This window comes from Pelophylax lessonae (genome assembly GCF_965119305.1).
Source record: "Pelophylax lessonae genome assembly, chromosome: 3".
Taxonomy (NCBI): Eukaryota; Metazoa; Chordata; class Amphibia; order Anura; family Ranidae; genus Pelophylax; species Pelophylax lessonae.
This window is the reverse complement of record NC_138770.1, coordinates 620,682,672-620,698,955: the sequence shown is the minus strand read 5'-3', so window position 1 is coordinate 620,698,955 and position 16,284 is coordinate 620,682,672. Positions and strand designations below refer to the sequence as shown.

General features: G+C 45.7%; 1 protein-coding gene across 1 annotated transcript in view; it reads right to left on the bottom strand.

Annotated features, from left to right (window-relative positions):
* The window catches only part of PTPN14 (protein tyrosine phosphatase non-receptor type 14), a 190,021-nt gene that overhangs the window by 129,854 nt on the left and 43,883 nt on the right, over positions 1-16,284 (bottom strand). The window contains exon 2 of the mRNA XM_082249758.1: positions 5,508-5,812. Within this exon, the coding sequence (XP_082105884.1) occupies positions 5,508-5,681 (174 nt within the window). The 5' untranslated portion in view covers positions 5,682-5,812. The remainder of the gene's footprint in view (positions 1-5,507; positions 5,813-16,284) is intronic.

Genomic DNA, 16,284 nt, shown 5'->3' with positions numbered 1-16,284 from the left:
GCCCTGTGTTCCAGGAAAAAAATCGAGTCACACTGACTCAGCCATTCATAGGAAGCCTTAATAAATACAAGGCTTCCTTTGATTGGCTGAGGTGGATATTGTGATTTGTGACATCATTGTGAAGTCGCCGTAACACTGATGGAACATAGCGCTGTATACTGTATGTAGCTGAAGTTACATATAGTTTATTTAGCGTGTACAGCCAGCTGGGCCCAAACAAACTATTAAGTGAAAGCAAGCATGGATTAAGGCTTTCATTTCTTTTATCCCATTTATCCACCGCTCTTGAAGGCTTGTGGGTGCCAAAAGGAACCGGTGCCACTTTGAAATTGTTCACAATAGCCTGCAGTCTTGTTAAAAGGTCTGCATAAAAAATAAAAAAAACTAGAAAGGTAAGAAATATATAAAAAAAAACATTTTTATTTATGCCATGGGAAAAATTATCCACCGTCAGGTTCGTTAGGCAGAACCATGCACCGAAGGCAACCCATTCAAATAAATGAAGCCGCGATGAAACTTGCAACTGTGTGCAATGCACGTGGCTGCAGCGCAGTAATGCAGGCTTTTAGGACAAAAAAATACCTCCTCCCCACCTCTCCAACGCCCTCTGAAAAGTGATCCTCCCATGGATAGGTCTTCAGCAGGCTGCTGCTAGCGTAAACAAGCCCTTACAGTCACCTATCAAACAAGCACATCCTATTTCCCAGTATTTGGGGGTAAAGGGCACTGAATTGAGCACATGGTGGATGCTTAAAACTATAAGGATAAGATGGCTCAATTGTGTCGGTCACATAACAGATCTTGAAATGAGCTTGGAGTTCCCCTTTAAGAATGCCCTGAATGGAGAGGTCACAGGAAGCCTCTAAATGGATCGCTATAGTTAGAAACAAATAACAATGTGCTTTTCTTTGCCCTCAGCCCCTCCCAGAAGCCTTGCGCTCATTGGCTGCGGACCGCGCGTCTATTTTTGCACATTGGAATGAAATACAATATGAAAGTTACGTAAACACTAAATTAGGAAGCAACAATTGTGGCTTTACCTAAAGCAATCATTTGGAATCTAAGTGACATTTTTCGGTTGTAGGTTAAAAAGTGACTGCTGATATTTTTACATTTCCTCCCTTATGTCTTTTTATCTAAAATTTCCTCGTAGGGCTAAATGAGGGATTCAGGACACGCCTTGACTTTGGGCAACACCATCCGATATCTGGAATTATTCACGACATTCTGGACAATCATGAAGTCTTCTCATTCCAAAAAACGTTTCCAATTACTAAGCAATCATTCCCTTTCCTCTATAGAAAAGTCAATGATCCCTTCACTGGGCTGCATATTAAAAAAGGTAAGGCTCACCATTCTTAAAAAATAAATAAATGCAATTTTTTTGCTGGTTAAAAAAAAAATGTGCATTTATTATTATCATTTTTTTTTTTTTTTTTAGGAGCCTGTAAAGCATTGCACCAGTGATCAGCAGATCGTGGGGGCAATCTCAGGCTCCTATCGACTTGTCAGTGTAGCTGTCTTGTATCTTGTATGGGCAGACAGTCCGGCTCCGTTCACATATAGCGTTTCCAATTGCGGGCAGAATTGCTGCAAATCTGCCCACGATTCTGAACCATTGCAAGTCGTGGGACGCTCGAGCAATTCCCGTCACTTGCAATGGCACCCCAAACATGGCACGATTTTGCTGCGGTTGTCACCCGACAAATTGCAGGACACCCGACATCTAAAAGCTGTACAGGAACTTCTATTTGGCGCCAGGTGTCCCCGCGATTCTGTTTGTGCAATTTTACCGCGACTCGTTGGGCGGCAATCACAGGAAAATCGTGCCGTGTTTGGAGTGCCATTGCAAATCACGGAAAAAGCACGGGCGTCCTGCGACTTGCAGCGGTTCGGAATCACGGGCAGAATCGCGGCAATTCTTCCAAAATGCCTATATGTGAATGGAGCCTTACACAAACAACAGGTGGCACCTGTAACATGTTACCAAAGGAGAACTTACAAGTGCAACCTAAAGTGGTTGTAAACCCTTACATATACCCAGTGAAGTGACTGGCCCCAGGTAATACACAGAGATGAAACAATCCTTCTACACAAGTTGTACCCGTTTATCTGCAGTCTTCTCTTCTCTACAACCAAAGTCATGAATTTATAACACTTGTCTGAGCAGTCAGAAAAAAAAGGGGGCTGACAGTTGAAGTTACACTCTGAAGAGCTGTAAGGAGAGTTCTGAAAGCTGATTGGAAGGGAAGGGACACACCCCCTTCACACAGGAACAAAGCTGAGGCTGTCAATCAGCTGGAGTTCCCTCCCTTAACCTTCTTTCTTTTGGTGTCAAGAAAATTTTTTGGAAGTGACTTATGTTCATAGCAGAGGAACAAAGCAGCAGAGAGAAATTACACTTAGTGCTCTGGATTGAGACAAGTACACATTATAATGGGATATACTTTCTTCATATTACATGCCTGAGGCTTACAACCACTTAAACATTAAGGACCTTTTTGCACCAGCCCTAATTGAGCTGCACTGCCCAACGCATAGACCAGGAGGAGCCAAGATCTCTGGCGGGGGACTCCACGGTGCTAAACTGTGGTTTATTGTTTGAATTTAAAAATTGCTTTTTCAGCAATCTGAACTACAGTAGCTCTTCTATGGGATCGCACTGCATAGGCCAGCCTTCACTCCCCCATGTGAATTAATGAGCTTTGACTGCCCATGACCCTGTTGCCCGTTCTCCAATTTTTTCTCCTTAGACCACTCTTGGTCGGTCCAGACCACTGCAGACTGGGAACTTTCCACAAGAGCTGCAGCTTTGGTGTTACTCTGACCCAGTTGTGTGGCCATTACAATTTTCTCCATGACAAAGTTGCTCAAATCCTTACACTTGTCTATTTTTTATGCTTTCAACACATCAACTTCAGAGACAACATAAACATACTACCGAATACATCTCATCCACTTTCTGGTGCCATTGTTATCGGATAATCAGTGTTTTTCACTTTGCCTGTTATTGGTTATATAGCGGATTGGTGTACATTAACCATTTTTTTTATAATCTTTAACAATTAGCACCAACATAACGCCAAAGCATTGTATACTGTTTTACCACAGTATAATGCAGGAGAGATAAACATAGAATGAACATGCTGCATACAATCCAATCACAGAGCCTCTCAACACTGCCCCCTACTCTCCATTGGCTGCAGAGTCCCACTGCAGCCTCCCTTCTTTGTACATATCAAGGCATCTCTCATAATATGAGCCCAGACACTGACAACAACAATGTGAAAGTAAAGATAAAGCAAGCTAATAAACCAAAAAGGAAACCCAGGCTCAATAGATATGCAAGTAAACAGTTTTATCTGCCAAAAGGATTTGTAATTCTATTCAGCCAGTCGTGTGATTCACATACGCCATGCACAGGCAACACCACAGTGCAGCTTGACGTGTCACCCGTGTTCTTCTTTGTTCAATAAATCTGAATAATCACATTGCTGAGTGACACCGTAAGCTGCAAAGCTAAACTAGGGAATAATGGTGTCACCTGAGTGGCTGTGCAGTGCGGCAAAGGGTGTGAATCACAAATCGATTCTATTGAAAAATGGATTTCAGGAATGGGTTTAGCCTTCTGCCTCCAGTTCACCTTTAACCACTTAACAACCGCCTGCCACAGTTTTACTGCGGAAGGTCGGCTCTGTCCTGCGAAAACAACTTACCTGTACGTCGCTTCACGGGGGCGCGCCCATTCGCCACAGAGGAAGTTGATCAGCAGGTCTAGCAGCCACAATGGCCGCCGGGCACACGTGATCGATCCTCGTGGAGACAGAACGGCGGTCTATATTTGTAAACATGGCAGACCGCTGTTCTATCAGTAATGAACACAGGGATCCTGTGTTCCCCTATTAGGAACACAGGTCTCTGTGTTCATGCAGAAAGCCCATCCCCCACAGTTAGAAAACACCCCCTAGGGACACATTTACCCCTTTGCTTGCCCCTGGTGTTAACCCTTTCCCTTCCAGTGTCATTAGCACAGTAACAGTGAATATTTTTAGCACTGATCACTGTAGTAATGTCACTGGTCCCCCCCCCCCCCCCCAAAGTGTCAAAAATGTCAGTTAGGTGTCCGATCTGTCCGCCGCAATGTCGCAGTCCCGCTAAAAATAACTGATAACCGCCATTACTAGTAAAAAATAAATAAATAAAAATGACACAAGTCTTTCCCCTAGTTTGTAGACGCAATAACTTTTGCGCAAACCAATCAATATATACTTATTGGGATTTTTTTTACCAAAAATATGTAACAGAAGGGAAGGCAAAATATAAGCAGATTGAGCTTCAGCTTTAAACACAATTGTTTGCCTTAGGCCGGCCATAAACGGTTCAAACCTGGTCCAGCAGGAACTGGAAAGAGATTTGAACCATTAATGGGCACGATGAATGTACCAAGTTGATTGATCAACTTGGGTACAACCAGCCTGCCGGATTCCCTTGCTATTATTGCTAGCAGCTGCTATAGCCTCTAGCGATAATCACTGTCTTCTCCTAGCGAGGACTGCTTCCCCCACCCCCACTGCCAGGAGAAGACAATTGCGGATTCCCCTGTCATCACTGTCTGTGCTCATCCCACTGTATCAACACCCGTGGTTGCAGGAAAGAAATTGGTGCCCTGTATGCCCTGCCTAACTGTTAACTCAGAGAACATCTTGCAATTTTTCAAAAAGTATTAACCTTACTGAATAAAAAAAAAGAAAGTATTTACATTCACAGAAAAAATGTACCGGCCAGCTTCCAACTTTCACCCCACAACCCAGTCCACGCAGGACTTACCTTCACTTCCCATAGCCGGTCCAGGATTCCAGGAATTGAAAATCAACGCTCTTCTCTAGGCAGCGCTTTCAGGATTGAGCAGATCGATTCACTGTGTGGATCTGGCCAATCAGAACCAATCTGATCCATCCTGGAAGTACTGCATGGAGCTGAGGGAGAAGAGCGAGGATTTCAAATGGCTGGACCACTGGACCAGCTGCTGGGACACTGACAGCTCAGCTAACCCGGAGGTAAGTACAGCAGGGATTGGAGGGTTTGGGCAGCCAGTCTAGTGTTGCTTCACCTTTAAATTTTTTCCTCTAAGACTCCAGTCACACCTGGGCATCCCAGAATCGTGGCAAAACGCAGGACAGGTTTGCAATGCTATTACATGGCACCCCAATCATACTGCGATTTTGCTGTAATAAACCGCGCTGCAATAGCGGCAAAATCACAACGCACGAAGCTTGCCGCTCAAAAAGAGCAGGAGTTTCTTTTGGGGAAAAGTGACGCGCGTTGCGATTTATTGCAAGCCAACCGCGGCAAGATCGAACTGTGATTGGGGGGGGGGTGCCATGAGGATTTAATGGCATCGCAAACCGGTCCTGGGTTTTGCTGCGATTCTGGAACACCTAGGTGTGAATGAAGCCTAAAAGTGAACTTATCCTTTAAAGCGAACCTGTGGCGGTTATCGCCCTTACCTCACATAACTCCAGTCTTTGAGCTACAGCCTCCAGGCACTCCAGTCCTGTACTGTCCATAGACAACGTGCACTGGATCTCAGAGGAGTTCAGGAGTCTTATCCGGCTCAGAAAGCAGTTCTTGCTCAGGACATTGTAGCGCTTGGTCCTCCGAAGCTTAATCTTGAACGGCATGGCGTTCGGCCTGGTGGGCCCTTCACCGGCAGCCTCTTACTTTGCCTTGAATCTCACGGAACAAACTACTGTAGTCCCCCAGGGGTCAGGAGAGTCGTCCATACCCAGCGCACAGTCACAGATGTCGCCAGCTGTAAAGGCACAAAGTGTGTGGTTAGTCTCCCATACATCACAGCACAGAACACCTCATTCTGAAATATGGCCCCTCTCCAGTACAGTCCTCTATACCCGGCCGGGGTGCCTCTCTGCAATGCCGCACGTCAAACTAGTGGCTCGGAAGTCTAGCTAGTACTGAATTAGATGAACCAGGCACTGGGTAAACGTATTTCACCGCCATCCTAGTGGTTGCTATGGCGATGTGCGAGTATAAAAAGAAATAATGATAGAATAATCAAGAACTATAGATACTTTTAATAACAGTCTGGTCTTAGAGGAGGTATTTATAGAAGAGCTTGTACTGGAGTTTTAAAGACGAATATAAATAGTTTTTTATGAATCAAATGTCCCTAAACTAGATAATTTATCCTGGATAGGACTAAATTCACATACTGGCAACATAGGCTTACACCATAATGGGGTACATGCTGCAGTGTAATGGGCATACTGGAGTACATGCTGCAGTGTAATGGGCATACTGGAGTACATGCTGCAGTGCGATGGACATACTAGGGTCCATGCTGCAGCAAGGTGGGCATATTGGGGTCCATGCTGCAGCGGGGTGGGCATACTGGGTTCCATGTTGCAGCGAGGTGGGCACACTGGGGTCCATGCTGCAACGAGGTGGGCACACTGGGGTCCATGCTGCAACGAGGTGGGCACACTGGGGTCCATGCTGCAGCGAGGTGGGCACACTGGGGTCCATGCTGCAGCGAGGTGGGCACACTGGGGTCCATGCTGCAGCGAGGTGGGCACACTGGGGTCCATGCTGCAGCGAGGTGGGCACACTGGGGTCCATGCTGCAGCGAGGTGGGCACACTGGGGTCCATGCTGCAGCGAGGTGGACACACTGGGGTCCATGCTGCAGCGAGGTGGACACACTGGGGTCCATGCTGCAGCGAGGTGGACACACTGGGGTCCATGCTGCAGCGAGGTGGGCACACTGGGGTCCATGCTGCAGCGAGGTGGGCACACTGGGGTCCATGCTGCAGCGAGGTGGGCACACTGGGGTCCATGCTGCAGCGAGGTGGGCACACTGGGGTCCATGCTGCAGCGAGGTGGGCACACTGGGGTCCATGCTGCAGCGAGGTGGGCATATTGGGGTCCATGCTGCAGCGGGATGGGCACACTGGGGTACATGATGCAGTGGGATGGGCATACTTGGGTACATGATGCAGCTCCTCCTAAAACTACATATACAAGATTTTTCTGTCTCCAGGGTGACAGTGATGCTATGCAATTTTTATGTAGGTTGTCACTCTTTTACATTAGCGAAAAAATACCAATGGCGGGATCAACAAGGAAGACTCCTGTAATGCTGCGATGTTAACACATATAGGTCATTTTTTATTTTGCTCATAGTAGAGGGTGAGGTCAGAGAGGTGACAATTTGGTAATTAGGTTCTCCTGTATTCAGGGGAAGCCAGGTTGCTGCAGTCAAATGGAGGAGAAATGATTGTATGGCAGCCCTGGACAAAGATTTCTTTTTTTTTACGCCTTATTTTCCCCTTTAGACCTGAAAATTGTCTCCCGTCAGACTAATCTGTGCTAAAATGTTTGTGTTGCACACAGTGCCAATCTAAGCCGACCACCAGACGTGTGTCATCAGTCACATTTCACAGAGAACGGCCTTGTGGTTATGACAAATACATTCCAAGGTCTGCATGAACGGTTCCTATAGAAAGGCATTGCAGCGAGTGCTGAACTTACAGGGATCCTGCATACGATCTGTAGGACAACCAATCAGCAGTACGGGGGGGGGGAGGGGGGACTACCCTGGGTCAGTCCACCTAAATATTCGCAAATTTTATTGCAAGTTCACCTGTGTTCCTGTTCACTATAAAATAGATCTTAAAGCAGAGCTGAAAAAAATAAAAAAAAATACTCTAAAAGGTAGGCTTATTACAGAAAAGACATGCAATGCCTCTTGTGCAAAAAAAGTACTTACCTGCCTGTTCACACTATGCACTGTGTACTAGCACATTATGACAGACTTATCCTAAAATTAAAGCGGAGTTCCGCGGAGTTCTGCTCCCCCCCAAAAAATTAAAAGTCAGCAGCTACACACACTGTACACACACTGTACACATACTGTACACACACTGTACACATACTGTACACACACTGTACACATACTGTACACACACTGTAGCTGCTGACTTTTAATATTAGGACACTTACCTGTCCTGGAGTCCAGCGATGTCGGCACCACAGCCGATGTTTTCATCGACTGTTGGGTGCTGCCGCCGCCATTGCCGGTCAGAGAAACCGGGAGTAAAGCCTTACGGCTTCACAGACGGGTCCCTACTGCGTATGCGCAAAGCGTGCTGCGCATTCGGATTGGCTCGGCGGCGGGGGAAGGAGGAGGCGGCCAAACTTCCGAGGGACGGTGCCATTTCCCCCCTCCCCCCTGAAAGGTGCCAAATGTGGCACCGGAGGGGGCCAGGAAGCAAATGAGCGGAAGGTCCAATTTTGGGTGGAACTCCGCTTTAAGTCTTCCAGCAGCACACTGTCACTGCTGTCAGAGCTCCAACTTTACCCAATCCTCCTTCTAGGCTTGCGCTCTCCATGGCCATTTGAATGGCCGAGCCACGATGATGTCACTACCGCACATGCGCACAGGAGTGACAGCCGTGGCACAGCGCCATTAATTGATGGCACTCAGTGTACGGTTAATTCAGAGTGCGGTGCACGTGCGCTGGTGATGTCACCGCCTGCTTCAAGTATAAATATCTCCTAAATGCTGCAAGTTTATTAGACAGTCACTGTACCTGCAGGTGAGACTTATTATAGGCCTACCCATAGGTACAAGTTAGAGAGCAGAGTTTACTACTTCAAACTATGCTAATCGCCTGCTCCTGAACAGATCTATACCATCAGCTGAAACCAATCAGTTCTCATTAGCCACTTTCACCCCCTTCCTGCCCGGGCCAATTTTCTGCTTTCAGCACTGTCGCACTTTGAATGACAATTGCGCGGTTATGCAACACTAAACCCATATGAAATTATCTTTTTTTTTTTTTTTTTTTTTTACATAAATAGAGCTTTCTTTTGATGGTATTTAATGACCACTGGGGTTTTTTTTATTTTTTGCTAAACAAAAAAAAAAAGACCAAAATAAAAAAATATTTTTTTTATAGTTGTTCTAATTTTTCTCCTTCACTGATGTGCATTGATGAGGCACCAGGGTGGATTTGATTTGAATCGAGTCGCTTTTAAATCACAATTTAAATCATGATTTAAATTACTAGTAAAAAGGCTTGATTTAACCCAACTCGATTTAAATCACAAATTTTAAAGAGCAACTGTAATCTCTGTCCTGCAGAGGCTCCTCCTCTGACCTGCTGTTGACTCACTGACAGTCCCATTCACTTTAATTGGACGGCTGGTGATGCAGCAGTGAGACAACAAGGTGGGGGATGTGGCGGCAGGAGGTGAGTGGATGCCCGCTAACAGGCGCTGCCATGATAGATCTGAAATGACCGGTGCTCTTTAAATGTAAGGACTCATTTTTGCTGGTAGTTAGAATCTTTATTATTTGCAAACAAAGTGAAGGCTTCTTATTTAGAATAAGAAGTGGTCAGCTTAGTAAAGCAGAGATATTAGAACGGATTCAATCATACAGTTTGTAGTGTACATAGATTGGCAAAACAATGGGATAAAGGAATATTCCCGAACTTTGTTTTACCCCATGGTTACTGTAAAATTGTGTGAATACATCAATACAGTGCATGTTATCTCAGCTTGCAGAGCTTGGATTCATTGTATAAGTTAACCAAAAATGTAAATATTGCAGAATATACAGCCTCATGCTACATAACTAAGCTCTGTTTCATGCTTAATAAACTAAATTATTAATAAATAGTAAAAACTATCTTTAGATAGATTTTTACTCCAAAAGCATTTTATTAAAATAAATTTGATCAAATTAAAAAAAAAATATGATTTAAATAAAAAAAAAAAGAATTTTTTTTTTTTTTTTTTTTTAATTTTAAAAATCAAACATTGATTGTTATCCACCCTGGGCTGCACTGATGGGCACTGATAGGTGACACTGATGAGGAGGCACTGACTGGCAGCACTGGTGGGCACGGACGGGGCTGCACTGAAAATCAGGAGTCTTTTCTCTCCTCACGCTGTTAACGTGAAGAAAGAAAAATACCAATAATAACAATAACAGCGTGAAGAAAGAAAATAGCCAATAACCGGCTTGTGCTAACATCTGCGATCAGCTGTCATTGGATCACGCTGAAGGGCCGCGGTGATTGGCCCTTTACCCCGATCTGTCATCAGCTGAATGTAAGCCCTCGCTGTAGCCATCTTTCGGCTATAGCGCATATGGGTGAGGGTAACTAAACACTCGCTTATTACTCTGCTGATTTATAAAATTTTGTTTTGACATAGAAGTCGTATCCCTATTGACATCCTGCATCATTCATCTACTAGAAAGGGTAATGCTGGTATGCGAGTTGCAAATCTCCAGACGAAGACACCATAAACCCTGAAAGTGTTGGCTCATACACTCATGCAGGCTACGAGGTGGTAGTTTATGCACATGTTCAGCTTGGACCAATGTAAGTACAGTATATACTTAAGTATAAGCCGACTTTTTCAGCACTTTTTATTTTATGCTGAAAAAGCCCCCCTCGGCTTATACTCGAGTCACTGTCTCACTTACCTGTTCTCTGGTCAGTGCGCATGACACGTTGGCACAGGGCAGCGCCATTTTTAAATGTAAGGCACCTCACCGAAAGGTAAGTGAGACTCCTCCGCAGCCCCTGCATCTCCTCAGGAGATGCAGTGCTGCGGGCATGGCAAAGGAGATTCTACTGTACCATGCCCGCAGCACTGCATCTCCTGTACCATCCCCTGTACCATGCCTGAACCATCTCCTGTGCCATGCCTGAACCATCTCCTGTGCCATGCCTAAACCATCTCCTGTGCCATGCCTAAACCATCTCCTGTGCCATGCCTGAACCATCTCCTGTGCCATGCCTGAACCATCTCCTGTGCCATGCCTGAACCATCTCCTGTGCCATGCCTGAACCATCTCCTGTGCCATTGCCTGAACCATCTCCTGTGCCATTGCCTGAACCATCTCCTGTGCCATTGCCTGAACCATCTCCTGTGCCATTGCCTGAACCATCTCCTGTGCCATTGCCTGAACCATCTCCTGTGCCATTGCCTGAACCATCTCCTGTGCCATGCCTAAACCATCTCCTGTGCCATTGCCTGAACCATCTCCTGTGCCATGCCTGAACCATCTCCTGTGCCATGCCTGAACCATCTCCTGTGCCATGCCTGAACCATCTCCTGTGCCATTGCCTGAACCATCTCCTGTGCCATTGCCTGAACCATCTCCTGTGCCATTGCCTGAACCATCTCCTGTGCCATTGCCTGAACCATCTCCTGTGCCATTGCCTGAACCATCTCCTGTGCCATTGCCTGAACCATCTCCTGTGCCATTGCCTGAACCATCTCCTGTGCCATTGCCTGAACCATCTCCTGTGCCATTGCCTGAACCATCTCCTGTGCCATTGCCTGAACCATCTCCTGTGCCATTGCCTGAACCATCTCCTGTGCCATTGCCTGAACCATCTCCTGTGCCATGCCTGAACCATCTCCTGTGCCATGCCTGAACCATCTCCTGTGCCATGCCTGAACCATCTCCTGTGCCATGCCTGAACCATCTCCTGTGCCATTGCCTGAACCATCTCCTGTGCCATTGCCTGAACCATCTCCTGTGCCATTGCCTGAACCATCTCCTGTGCCATTGCCTGAACCATCTCCTGTGCCATTGCCTGAACCATCTCCTGTGCCATTGCCTGAACCATCTCCTGTGCCATTGCCTGAACCATCTCCTGTGCCATTGCCTGAACCATCTCCTGTGCCATGCCTAAACCATCTCCTGTGCCATGCCTAAACCATCTCCTGTGCCATTGCCTGAACCATCTCCTGTGCCATGCCTGAACCATCTCCTGTGCCATGCCTGAACCATCTCCTGTGCCATGCCTGAACCATCTCCTGTGCCATTGCCTGAACCATCTCCTGTGCCATTGCCTGAACCATCTCCTGTGCCATTGCCTGAACCATCTCCTGTGCCATTGCCTGAACCATCTCCTGTGCCATTGCCTGAACCATCTCCTGTGCCATTGCCTGAACCATCTCCTGTGCCATTGCCTGAACCATCTCCTGTGCCATTGCCTGAACCATCTCCTGTGCCATGCCTGAACCATCTCCTGTGCCATGCCTGAACCATCTCCTGTGCCATGCCTGAACCATCTCCTGTGCCATGCCTGAACCATCTCCTGTGCCATGCCTGAACCATCTCTTGTGCCATTGCCTGAACCATCTCCTGTGCCATTGCCTGAACCATCTCCTGTGCCATTGCCTGAACCATCTCCTGTGCCATTGCCTGAACCATCTCCTGTGCCATGCCTGAACCATCTCCTGTGCCATTGCCTGAACCCTGTCCTGTGCCATGTCCGCAGCCCCTGCACCATGTCCCCAGCCCATTTTGGGTCTCATGGTGGTCCAGTAGCTGCTGCATTTCCCACCCTAGGCTTATACTCGAGTCAAGAAGTTTTCCCAGTTTGTGGTAAAATTAGGTGCTTCGGCTTATACTCAAATATATACAGTATGTATTTTCCATACTGGTGGGATCCCCGTGGAAGCTGAAAATCACTGTAGTAGGCACTGCTACTACACTGATTGCTGCTAGCTTCTGGGTTCTGTGCTGAGCAGCTGCAAAGCTTTCTCTGGCTGGGAAAGGTGGAAACCGTGATGTCACCACTAGAGATTTAAAATTTCCAGAATTTTTGAGGCCATGGGAAAATAGAAACGAATTTAGTGTGGAGTAGTTTTACAAAATGAAAGTCATACTAAACTTGCTTTAAAAATCTTATTTTTTTTATTACAAATGGAATCAGAAGGACTGTATATGATAACTACTTAGGGTCCGCCCTATTTTTTCGAAATGGTCTGTCCTTTAATGTTTATAGCGCAAAAAATAAAAAGGCAAAGGAGATCAAATACCAACAAAAGAAAGCTCTGTTTGTGGAAAAAAAGGACATCAATTGTATTTGGGTACAGCGTCACATGACTGTCACAATTGTTAAAGTAACGCAGTGCCGTATTGCAAAAAAAGTGTCAAAGTAGTCAGTGTCTGATTGTCCGCTGCAATATTGCAGTCCCACTACAAGATGCTGATCGCTACCATTACTAGTATATAAAAAGATAAATAAATACATAAACAAAAATTCTGTTATATATACAATAGCTGTAGACGTTCTAACTTTTGCACGAACCAAACAATATACACTTATTGGTATTTCTTTTTTTTTTCAAAAATATGTAGCAGAGTATATACTGGCCTAAAATTATGAAGAAATTTGATTTTTCTATTTTTTTTTTTTTTTTTATTATTGGATAACTTTATAGCAGAAAGTAAAAAATATTTTTTTTTGTTTTATAATTTTGTTTTATAGTGCAAAAAAGAAATACTCCAGTGGTGATCAAATACAACCAAAAGAAAGCTCTATTTGTGTAAAATATTTGGCATAAATTTTATTTATGTACAGCATCGCATGACTGCGCAAATGTCAGGTAAAGTAAAGCAGTGCTGCATCGCACAAAATGGCCTGGTCATGAAGGGGGGGGGGGTAAATCTTTCCCGGAGGTGAAGTGGTTAAGAACATTTCAAATATACATGAGAAAAAGTAAGCACCTCTTTCCCTCATGATAATTTATCATCTACTGTATCCCAACAATTACTGGTTGTACAAGATGGAACCCACAAGCAAACTAAACTGGAGCCTTTCCCTACTAGCATTAAGAAGTTTAGTGTTACTTGAATTGTATTCCAGAATTTGCAATAATTTAAGGCTTTACATATAGTCAGAAATCTTTCCTGAACGTCTTCATGTTAAATAGTTTGAATACCATGTCAAAGATATATTATTTATTATTGTAAAAGAAAAACATATTCCACACTTTTTTCTTTCCAGGAAAAATTGAAAAAAAAAAAAAAAAGAAGAACGGCTTTGAAAAAAAAAAAATGAAAGAAATATATTTTTTTCCCCAATTTTAAGGTATTTTTCCAGGCTTTCATTTATCTAGTCACCACCCCGCCTCGTCCAATCAGAATACACTTTGCATTTGTAGCACCCTCCTAGGTAGGTGCTAGGAAAACCATAAGGGAGGCCCTGTCTGCTTATCAGGAGGGTCTGATTGTTCAGCTAGGCTGTCATATGTTTTTCAGGTGTACCTGTTGAGCTTGGGGAGTCTCCCCACTATGTCCAATGCTCTTATTGGACAGTGGAGGAAACCTGACCAATAGCACACCAGGGCTTTTATCTATACCAGAGGGCAGAATCTGCCGCAATGCATCCTGGGATGGGGTATAAGTCTGAGGGGGGCACATGACAGGGTGTCTTTGGTGGGAAGCAGAGTCCCAGGAGGAGGGTGATGGTTGTCTCTCCTCCAGTCCGCATCAGGAAAGCGTCCTGGGCAGTCGGCCTGGAGGACGGAAGGTTGAGCTGAGCTGCAGAGAGGGATCCAGTGTGCTGTGGACCGAGTGGAGCTGCTGGGGCAGAAGTTTCCAGGAAAGCAGCGTCGTAAGTACTGTAAACTGCCCAGGGGTCTGCCTAGGATAGGAGACCACTCCAGAAGGTCAGAGGGATCTGGGAGCCTGCTAACCAGTAGAGGAAGGCTTAGAAAAGGGGGAGCCAGTGTCTAAGCCCTGAAGATAAGTGTGTGAGAGAGGGTGATAGTGCAGGCCCTGAAGCGTACAAGTGTTCAGCAGTGCAGCAGTGATAAAGTAGCTACCTCAGCAAGGAGTGCGAAAGGGAGCTTCAAAAGGACTTTGAGTCACAAGGAGGTGATTGGAAGTCAGTTCAGTGTTAACAGGCAGCAGGCCAGCGTTAACCGGCCATCAAGTGAGTGCCCACAGGGATCTTTCAGTTTCCCCAGCAAATTGTGCCTAGTTGAGCCAAAGGAGTATCCCACTCATCCCTTCTCCTATCCAAGTTCTCAATAAATATAAAAACCCAAAGATACTGGACTGGTCATTGTCTCAGTGCTCACACTTGGAGAACATGCCTAAATCTGCTGTTGTTGTTAGCGGTAACACAGGCGGACTCACATCCAGCAAAACGGCTGGGAATCCTGCTACACATTTTTTCATTGAACGTAAAGTGTTCTTTGAATGGCGCCCATGCCAAGTGAGTGACCTCCTGTGCCTACTCAGACTGCACTAACCCAACTCTGCAGACCAGGCTGGTGTGAATGGACCCTGAATTCCCGATTTCCTTCCACAATCTCTGACCTTAAGACTTTCTGAAGATTTCTTTGTACTACCGTTATTATTTTACAAAAAAAGATCAATAAAAAGATTGGATCAGAAAATTAACTCCGGTTGGCTTCTTCAGCCTCGTACGGTAGTCCTCATCCTCGGTCATGAAACACACCTACTGCATCCAGCAAGGAGAATAACTGATTTTTTTTTCCCCTCTAAACATAATATCAGATAGAAGGAGATCTTATCCAAAGAAAGGGAAACTTGGAATGGTTATCAAAGCAGGAGCACTCCCTCACAGAAATCTCTTAAATCCACAGCCCCGCAGAGTCACCGCGCAGAGACTTCAGACAAAAACATAGTTGTGCTCGCCAGAGTGTGGGCTGAGAGAGAGAGACTTGGCCGGGCTCGGCTGATACTTAGAGAGAAAGATTTATGAGTGTTGAGAAGAAGGCGCCTTTGAAGTGACTTCGCCATCGATGATTGGTCCTGCAGAACAAGAGAGCTTTGATTTTCGAAAAAATTAATTTTTTTCACTTTTTAGTCAAAAACTTGTACAGGCATGGATAATTTGTGCCCTCCAGCTAGATAACTACAAGTCCCAGCAAGTCCTGCCATGCTTAAAAAAAAAAAAGGGGGGGGGGGGTGTTGTGGTGTAAGTCTAAGGCTAAATTCAAAGCAGTAGGAGCGCTGTTCCACACATCACATGCAGGGCAGCCCATTCATTTCAATGAGCTGAACTACCTGCGATAAAGTCTCCGACCATTTTGTGAAATTGCGCGGCACCATGCCGTACAGAACTTGCATTTGCGTTGCATGAAGGTGCCATTAAGAAATAATAGCATTTCCGCACTTGCCGACCGCCAGCAGTACATATACTGCGCCAAGTCCGCTCTGTCCTGCGAAACAATGTAACTTTACGTCTTTTCGCTGGACCGCTAGTGGGGGCGCACGTGTGCCGCCGGAGGCGCATGCACGTACCGACTGGCCAGAGGGGGAGCCAATCAGTGAGTCTGGCGGATGCGATATCAGCCAGCCACCCACGATCGCTCCCCATGGAGACAGTATGGCAGTCTGTCTAAGTAAACAATGCAGACCACGGTTCTGTCAGTGATGAACACAGGGGTCCTGTGTTCCTCTTATTTAGGAACA